The sequence below is a fragment of the Plectropomus leopardus genome, chromosome 24 (assembly GCF_026936395.1).
Source record: "Plectropomus leopardus strain MGB_pleo_1.0 chromosome 24, ASM2693639v1, whole genome shotgun sequence".
Taxonomy (NCBI): domain Eukaryota; kingdom Metazoa; phylum Chordata; class Actinopteri; order Perciformes; family Serranidae; genus Plectropomus; species Plectropomus leopardus.
Window position 1 is genome coordinate 240,001 of NC_142199.1, and position 10,000 is coordinate 250,000.

The 10,000-nt window shown below is 41.0% G+C and overlaps 1 protein-coding gene across 1 annotated transcript in view; it reads right to left on the reverse strand.

Annotated features, from left to right (window-relative positions):
* Positions 1–5,535, reverse strand: part of tbx19 (T-box transcription factor 19) — an 11,769-nt gene extending 6,234 nt beyond the window's left edge. The window contains exons 1-2 of the mRNA XM_088074495.1: positions 5,127–5,535; positions 1–85 (exon numbers count right to left, since the gene is read on the reverse strand). The exon at positions 1–85 is cut by the window's left edge and continues 192 nt beyond it. Coding sequence (XP_087930621.1) covers positions 1–85; positions 5,127–5,410 — 369 coding nt within the window. The 5' untranslated portion in view covers positions 5,411–5,535. The remainder of the gene's footprint in view (positions 86–5,126) is intronic.
* Between the last annotated feature and the right edge of the window lie 4,465 nt (positions 5,536–10,000).

Sequence of the window (10,000 nt, forward strand, 5' to 3'; positions counted from 1 at the left end):
AGCTGGCACGAAGTCCAGCAGGAAGGAGTACATGGAGCTGGGGTCCAGACCGGAGACGCTGACCTTCAGGACCGGAAACATCCGGCTGTTCACAGGGAGACAGGAAACACCGAAGACCGTCAGCCAGGACCAAACAGATCCGACTCGAGTCAAAGACCTGCACCGAACACTCGAGTCAAAGACCTGCACCGAACACTCCAGTCACAGACCTGCACCGAACGCTTGAGTCAAAGACCTGCACCGAACGCTTGAGTCAAAGACCTGCACCGAACACTCCAGTCACAGACCTGCACCGAACACTCGAGTTACAGACCTGCACCGAACACTCGAGTCACAGACCTGCACCGAACACACGAGTCACAGACCTGCACCGAACACTCGAGTCAAAGACCTGCACACAACACTCCAGTCACAGACCTGCACCGAACACTCGAGTCAAAGACCTGCACCGAACACACGAAGTCACAGACCTGCACCGACAACACCAGTCACAGACCTGCACCGAACACTCGAGTCAAAGACCTGCACCGAACACACGAGTCACAGACCTGCACCGATCACTCCAGTCACAGACCTGCACCGAACACTCGAGTCAAAGACCTGCACCGAACACTCCAGTCACAGACCTGCACCGAACACTCGAGTCACAGACCTGCACCGAACACTCCAGTCACAGACCTGCACCGAACACTCGAGTCAAAGACCTGCACCGAACACACGAGTCACAGACCTGCACCGAACACTCCAGTCACAGACCTGCACCGAACACTCGAGTCAAAGACCTGCACCGAACACACGAGTCACAGACCTGCACCGATCACTCCAGTCACAGACCTGCACCGAACACTCGAGTCACAGACCTGCACCGAACACTCGAGTCAAAGACCTGCACCGAACACACGAGTCACAGACCTGCACCGATCACTCCAGTCACAGACCTGCACCGAACACTCGAGTCAAAGACCTGCACCGAACACTCCAGTCACAGACCTGCACCGAACACTCCAGTCACAGACCTGCACCGAACACTCGAGTCAAAGACCTGCACCGCACACTCGAGTCAAAGACCTGCACCGAACACTCGAGTCAAAGACCTGCACCGAACACTCGAGTCAAAGACCTGCACCGAACACTCCAGTCACAGACCTGCACCGAACACTCCAGTCACAGACCTGCACCGAACACTCGAGTCAAAGACCTGCACCGAACACTCGAGTCAAAGACCTGCACCGACACACGAGTCACAGACCTGCACCGAACACTCGAGTCAAAGACCTGCACCGAACACTCCAGTCACAGACCTGCACCGAACACTCGAGTCAAAGACCTGATAAACTGAGACTTCCTGACAGTCTCAGCTGGTCGAGTGGTTTCTGTCTGAATGACTCGGGACAAATTTTCTGAGGACATTGATGTGACGTTCGGCTCGCTCCCGAGTGTCTTACAACAGGTACAAAACGAACAAACAACCACCACACAGGATTTTATCATAATATATAAAAATATATAACTACAAAAAGAACTGAACAAAATAAAAAATACTATTAAAAGTAATATATATATATATATATGTATGTAGCAAAAATATATAAAAAGAAAATTAAAAAGGATAAAGAAAGAAAAAGCATAAAAGGAATACAAAAGTATAAAGAAAGGAGAAGGTAGTAAATAAACTTTTAAATAAGAATAATAAAAAATTATACAAAAATATTTTTTAAGTATAAAAATAATTTTAACTAGTACTAAAAGAATAGACAACATATAAGAGCATATAAAAAAGTATAAAGAAAGAAAAAGTACAAAATAAAAAAGTGTAAAGAAAGACGTATTAAAAGAATAGAAAAAGGAAAAAAACAATATAAAAAAGTATTAGTATAGTAAGTATAGTATAGTAAAAGTAAGTATAGTAGTATAAAGTACCAAAGTACCAAAGTAAAGAACGATTAAGGTATATTAATAAAAAAAATAGAAAACTAAAAAAACTTGCTGTTGTTCTGAGTGATCTTTGGCTCAAACAGGAGAGAAAATCTTCAGTTACTGTGAGAAAGCTGCTTCTTAAGATGCATGAATGTCTGCAAATAAAATGTATTCATTATTTTTATTTATTGTTTTATTATTATTATTTACAGGAAACATCAGTGAAACTCTGAAATGTGTAAAAAAAAAAAAACATGTATTTTTTCATATAAATCTTGAGTTGTAAAGTAACTCAACGTGTCGGCTGAATGCAGTAAAAGTACAGCGAGTTATAAAATGGCAGCGCTCTCACAAAGTACTCAGAGTGCTTGATTTGAGTGATTTAATAAATAAAGTGTGACCACCTACGACCAGGCGCCTCTCATCACTAACAGCCGCTCGAGTGCTGTTCTGCAGGTGTGAATGGAGTGTTTTCCCACCGCCGGGCTCGACCCGTCAGCACGCCGCCGCAGCGCCGCCGGCTGCGATCGAGACTAATGAATGACCCGATCACAGGATCACCGATCCATGGCCGCTCGCTCTCAGGGAGCGACGCGCGACTTCTGCCTCACACGGAGAACATTCATGAACGGAGCTTTTGTCCGCCGGCAGAGGAGCGAAAACAGGCTGGAAATGAGCAAACAAACCGAAGAGGGAGGACGTCCGGCCCGCGGAAACCTCCCGACCACAGAGAGAAGGCAACCAACCACGGCCCAAAATCTGACTCAAATCAGCGGGAACAAGACAACGACCTGAAAAATAAGGTCTCATCAAAAAAGATGATTTGTTTCTCAGTCTGTACAACATTTCAAATACGGTTTCAAAATGAAATGAAAGGCTAAATACAGAGTTCTACATATACAGTTACATCAGAGGGATTTTAGAAACTGACCTGAGGACATGCAAAAGCCCTTCTGTTACATTATTTCAGATATAATTGTTTTAAACACAATTTAAGGCTCGTTATACAGTAACCTCTCTCTCTCTATATATATATACATATATGTATATATATATATATATATACATATATGTATATATATATATATATACACACACACAGTATTAAAGTTTCAGTGATTTCTTGATTTTTTCTGTCGTGACGCAGTTTCACTACAGAGCACGAGGAGACATGACCAACACAACATCAACATGGTTTCACCTGAAAGACACCAAAAAACAAACTCACAGGACGGCAAAGAAGCAGGAACCAAACGAATACACACACACACACCTACTCATGACAACACACACACACACACACACACACACACACACACACACCTACTCATGACAACACACACACACACACACACACCTACTCATGACAACACACACACACACACACACACACACACACACACACACACACACGTGAGGCGTGGAGAGGCTGCGTGTGTGTGTGTGTTTTCATGAGTAGGTGTGTGTGTGTGTGTGTGCGTGTGTGCGTGTGTGTGGACTGTAATCGTTCTCAGGCAACAAACAAAGGAGAAAAAAGGCTGGGGGGGTAAAGAAAGTGTATGGGAGATAAATTCGGAGCGTTCGAAGGTGATGAGAGGTGAGTGTGTCGTCCGTGAGGAAGGTTTCCGTTCGGACGTGTTTGTGTGTTTTTTGACCGTTCTTGAAGTTATGAGGAGCAGGTCATTGCTCCGTCCGTTCAGGTTTGTATTTGACGTGTCACCTGTGTGTGTGTGTGTGTGTGTGTGTGTGGTGGGGGGTGACCTCTGTGACCTCTGTAGAGTATCTTGTATTGTCTAACTTGGAGGTTCGTGATTTTGTCACGAGATCGACGTTTAGGTGTTCTGGCAGATTTGGGGGACTGCCCTCCGGCCTGTTACGGAGATTGGTAAATTCATCGAGCGGAGGAGCTCATCATTTATCGTGTTGCGTCGTGGGCTGAAGGTGACACCGAACACCTCTGACAGCCGGGCGGAGACAGTCACACCGAAATATGCAATGAGATTTGTGCAGAAAGGAATGGGCGGCGTTTGGGCCGCCATAACGCCGCTGTTAGTGTTTAATGGGAGGGCTGAGGACGTGATTGATGAGTGTAAATGTTTCTCGTAATGAAGAAGCAGGATTTTGTAAAAAAAAACAAAAAAAAAAAGCAGTATGTCATCAGCATAAAGACTGATATCACGATGTCGACTTTGCTTTGATTCCTAAGCCTTCGCCTTTTTCCAAAGAAACAAACCAATTTTCTCTGCTTTCAAAAGGTTTAAATAATCCAATGATCCGACTCTTCAGTTTTCTGATTCTCTCCTGATGATTTTATTTTTGTTTCAAAGCCAGCTGAGTCTTTTTGAAGGAGAATTGCTCTGGTTTCAGTCGTTCAAATCCAGATCCGGATCAGGATCCAGATCAGGATCCATCGGGTCTCATTTTAAAACTCATCCTGTCTGAAAATGAGTCCGCAGAAACTCACCTGAAGTCACATCTTTTCATCCTCTTTTCAGTTGGCGAACGACAAAACTGAATCAGAGCCGACAATAAATGAAATGAGTCCAGGTTAGTGATCACGTGATCTCCTGTTTGGTTTTTGATGAGCGCAGAAGATAAACACAGACCACCAAATTATAGTCAGTTTTTCTTTGAGTCAAAGTGGTCGTTTGTGCCAAATTCAAAAAATAAATCAATAAATTAGAAAAAAAACTTGTGTTTTTCTTGAGATATCGCTTTAACGAGTCCAAGAACGACAAGGTGGAAGTGCGCTTTGACCACCAGTTCTAATTAGTTAATTGTTCAGTCTATGTGGACGTTTGTGTCAAATTCTGAAAAATTCCCTCAAGATGTTCATGAATCATGTTTATAACACTGAGACAGGCCCAAGCTCACAGGGACCTTTGACCATCATATCGTGAGTCGACTCACGTTTGTGCCAAATTTAAAGAAATTCCCTCGTGGTGTTTTCCAGATATCACGTTCACAAGAATGAGACGGACAAGGTCACAGTAACCTTTGACCTTTGATCTCTAGATTGTAATCCCTTGATGGTTGAGTCACAGTGGACGTTTGTGCTAAATTTTTAAATAAAATCTCAAGGTCTGTACGCACATTCCCCTCAGACGGGTTTTTCACACGGCGGCTGACACAAGTTTCGTGTTTATGGTTGGACGACTCAAACGTGAAGACAGTGACACACGACAAACACAGACAGTCGCCATGGTTACCGTCCGTTCTTGGTGACGATCATCTCGTTGGTGATGTGCTGGAACTTCCTCCACAGCTCGGCGTCCTCCAGCGACACCCGCAGCTCGCGCTCCGTGGGGTCGCCCTTCTCGCGGCCGGCCTGCAGCTCGCTCTCCACCGCACTCAGCAGCCGCGACATGCAGCGCTCAGCCGAGCCGGGGCTGCACACTGCCCCGCCCACTCCCACCGCAGCAGCGGCGGCGGCGGCGGTCCGGTCTGCGGAGGACACAGAGTCCCCGTCCTCCTGTAATCCCTCAACCTTCATCTGAAACACACAGGGTCCACAGACCAGATCTTCACATCTGAGTCCACCGGCCCTAAACCAGCAGTCACCTGAAAACCAGATGAAAAATACTGATTAACCCTTTGAGACCTGAACGCAGCTGGATTCCTGCCAAAAACACCGGCAGTAGGCAACGAGCAAGAAATTGGTAAAAAGTTCAAGAATATTACGTGAAAAACGGCGTACATTTTTACGGATTTACACATCTTTCCCTCGCTTCCCTTCTAATTTCTTGCACACTGAACACCTGCAGCCACTGCAGGAGTTTTTCTTTCACCACGCCGACCAACAACCTGATGGACCAAAACAGGAAATACCAGATGCACCAACAGCTGAACGCAGACAATTTTTGGATAAAACAACGTGTCCTCCAGTTGCGAGTCAAAGTCGACTCCTTAAAGCCTTCGGTCGACTCGTTTCACTGAAATCTCGTTCAGTTTTTATTGTCGCGGTTTGGATCTGAAGCGGTCTGAACGCTGATGACCCAAATCAACTCTTTTACTCTCTGTCTTCGCAGTATATTATTATTATTATTATCATTATTATTATATTAAATCGTAGTAATAATGATTTCATTCCTACAGCAGATTAAAAAAACAGCAAAAGCAGAAAGAGGACCGTGAGGAGGCGACACGATGACAGGAAGCCAAAAAGTCAAACTAACCACGAGAAAGACGAAAACCTGCAGAGTTCAAAATGAAAACAGAAAAGGCAACATGAAGGACACTCGGTGTCCATAAATCCATGAAGTGATCCCGAGCAGTAAAAACACACACATCACACATTCACCACGCTGAAGGAAATAACCCTCGGCTTATTCCGTCAGAATAAACTGCAGACTCGAAAAATAAAAAAACCCAAAATAAAATTAAGAAATACAAATAAAGAAATGACATCACGTTTTAAGATGGATTTGAAGAAGACAGGTCCACCCAAAACCAAAACCACCACCAGTTTTACATTTTAATCTGGACTCTGGATCAGAGGGGCCCCCGAGGGTCCACAGATCCGGATCATAAAATGCACACACAGTCTCAGGATCTGTTCAATTGTCTCGTCTAAACCGAGAGGCTGAAACGTCGACTCTGAGACTCTTTGTGTCACTTTACTGATGATTTCTGCTCAAACTGCTTCTCTTCTTTATAAGACGAGACGAGACGAGAGAAGAGAAAATAAGACCAGCGGCTGCTGTGAACAAGATTAACAAGCAAAAGAACAGAAACAGCAGAAAACAGTAAAAAAGTAAATAAGTCAAAATCCAGCTGTTTTCTGCAGCTTTTTGTTTCAGCGTCTCTGCACGTTGATTCTGGCTTGATCTGAAAACCTCAGTTTAAGTATTTTGGATCACTGAAGTAAAAACTAAATGTACATTTTCATGTTTTTACAAATGAGTGTGTGTGTGAGTGTGTGTGTGTGTGTGTGTGTGTGTGTGTGTGTGTGTGTGTGTGAGAAATGAAAGTTTCAGTTTTGGGATTTTATTTTCTGCAGCGTTGCATTCAGTGAATGTTTTTTTCTTTGATTTGATGAACTCTGAGTTAAAAATGCTGTATTTCGTATTTTATGTGAAATTCATTTGTTGAAATCAGATAAAAAAAGAAGCAACATTTGAGAAGAATTCAGCTCCTCCGACTCGTTTTCAGACATAAAATGTTCTGTTGTTACTGAATGTCTCTGCTGCTGATTTCTTACTTATTTATTGACTTATTTATTGTAATTTATTTTGCAGGTTGGAAATGAATTTGAATCCAAGTGTGAGTGAAAAACCGAACAAAAGTCTCACTAATCCTGATCCCCTGCATCATGGCGTCAACGCCTTTACATCACGGACCATAACCACCGCCGTCTACACGGTTTACTCAGTTATGCATATTTTAATTTAAAAATATACATTCTGATTTATATATTGCTTTTTTATTTTGTTTTATGTGTCCTTAAATTTCAGTTTATTCAAAGTTTATTACAAAACTACTAAATGTATGAAGATTAAATTGGTTGTAGATGATGTGTGTTGCTGGAGAACGTTTCAGTTAAACGTCGCTCTAATTTAAAGCATTTAAATATTTCTCTTATTGTTCTTATCGTCCTCAAAAAAAAAATGTTTTTTTAATTTTATTTTTTAATTGTTTCGGAACAAATCAACAGAAACTCACGTGCCTCCTTCTGATGACATTATGATCTTTCATGCGACAGTTAAATGATTGTTTCATAACGAGGCGCTCCTCATTTCTCCTGTTTGATTCAAAGGAAACGACGTGAAGCATCAGTGACACACACACACACACACACACACACACAATAATCCACTCATTCAGCAACTTTGAACTATTTTATCAGCTGAAATAAACAGAAAAATGAAGAAATAATGAGGCACAAACTGACCTGAGACAGACGGCTCTGCTGCTGCTGCTGAGGACAAAAATGATCCCAAAACTAAACGTTCACTCAGGACGAAGGAGATGATTCTGCTGGAGTTGTGAGTGTGAGGATGATGTGAATCTGCTCAGACGACAAACTGAAACTGAATCAGAGGTTCTCCGTCTGACCGGACACACACACACACACACACACACACACACACACACACACAAAAACACACATAACACACACACACACACAAAAACACACAGAGACACACACACACACACACACAGACCACCCCCCTCCCCTCTGTCGACCACTCAACCAGCCGCTCATTATCAGCCAAACACATCCGCAGGCACAAAGGGTTAAATTTCAGATCCACTCGTTCACACTGCGTCTCAATAAAAACAGCTTTATCGAACTTTAGTGAAACAGAGCGAGTTTTTTGATTAATGGTGTCCAGAGTGGATGAATTGTGTGACAGATTCTGTTTTCTGAAAGAACAGGATCTGTTCTCGGGAACAAAGATTTTCCAAAACGTCTCCGCGGATAATGAACACGATGAGTGTTGGCAAATATCGACACAGCAGAGCATCGCAGTATTTCGGTGTGGCAACATGGTATCAATGAGACAAGTGCACATATTTTAATTTTTGAAATTATTACTCTCACAAGTATAAACAACTGGAATATGAACATGGATTTAGTTTTGGGTTCACGGATTCATGTCGCTGCGGTAAAACGGACTGAAAACTTTATCTGATCAAATAAAACACGTTAGAGAAGTTTTCCTGTGGAGGCCGAATTTAAAGCTGCTAAAGATCATTAATCAAAGTATTTGTTACCACAACACTCAGCACATCTCAACACCTTTAAAAATTAGAAAAATGTCTTATCATGACTAAAGTATCATGATAATACCGTATCAAGACTAAAGTATTAGGACAAAAATATCATTTTTAAGTATCGTGACAACATCGTAACGTCATTAAACTATTGTGATTATATCGTATTATGACTTAACTATTGTGATAATATCGTATCCAGACTAAAGTATTGCAGTAATAACGTATGGAGACTTCAGTATTGTGATAATATCATATGCAGACTAAAGTATCGTGATAATATCGTTTTGACTAAAGTATTGTGATATCTTGACTAAATTATCATGATAACATCAAATCGTGACTAAAGTATTGATTAAAATATCATTTTTAAGTATTGTGAAAACATCATAACATTACTTACGTATTGTGATTCTATCATATCGTGACTTAACTATTATGATAATATTACATTGTGACTACAGTATCATGATTATATCTTTAAACAACAGCGGGATGTTTCAGTGTGGCTGAAGATATGATCTGAAAACATCTCATATTCTTGTGACTTTCAATTTTATGTTGAGAACTTTCTTCTTTTTTTTTACAAAATTCCTGAGCTTAGAAATTGATTGGAAATTTACCCAAAAAAATGTATTTGAAACTAAGCTGAAATTTTCTGGAAATTTACTGGACATTTACTAGATATTGAACAAACAATTACACAAAATATACTTAAAATTAACATGAAATCAAGTGAAAATAAACTGGAAATTTACCATGCATTTATTCATGACTTACCAGAAGTTTACTGGAAATGTACCAGATATTTACCAGAAATTTATCATAAGTTTACTGACATTTGATGGACTTTTACCAGACAATTAATGGAAACTGACCAGAAATTCACTGGAAATTTACCAGAAAACTACTAAAATGTGCTGGAAATGAACCGGCCATGAGGGGAGATTTACTGGACGTTAACTGACAATTTAGGTGATGTTTATAAGGATTTCACTGGTTATTTAATGAAAACTTAACAGAATTTTACTGAAAATTTACCAGACATTTACTGTACATTTATTGGAATTTTAAAAGATATTTACTAAAAAAATAAAATAAAATTACAAGGCGCCACCTAAAAATTTACCATACATTTACTGAAAATTAATCCGATATTTAGTGGAATTTTACAGGAAACTTACTTGGAAATTTACCCTTTGCAACTCTTAGATAGACAAACACACTAAACTGAAATTATTCTGAGATTTAGCAGAAATTAACTGGAATTTAACTGGACATAAGCCAGAATTTAGTGGACATTCACTGGTAATTTATTAGAAATTAACTGTTTGGTTTTTTTAAAACGGTCTGAAGAGGAAAAATG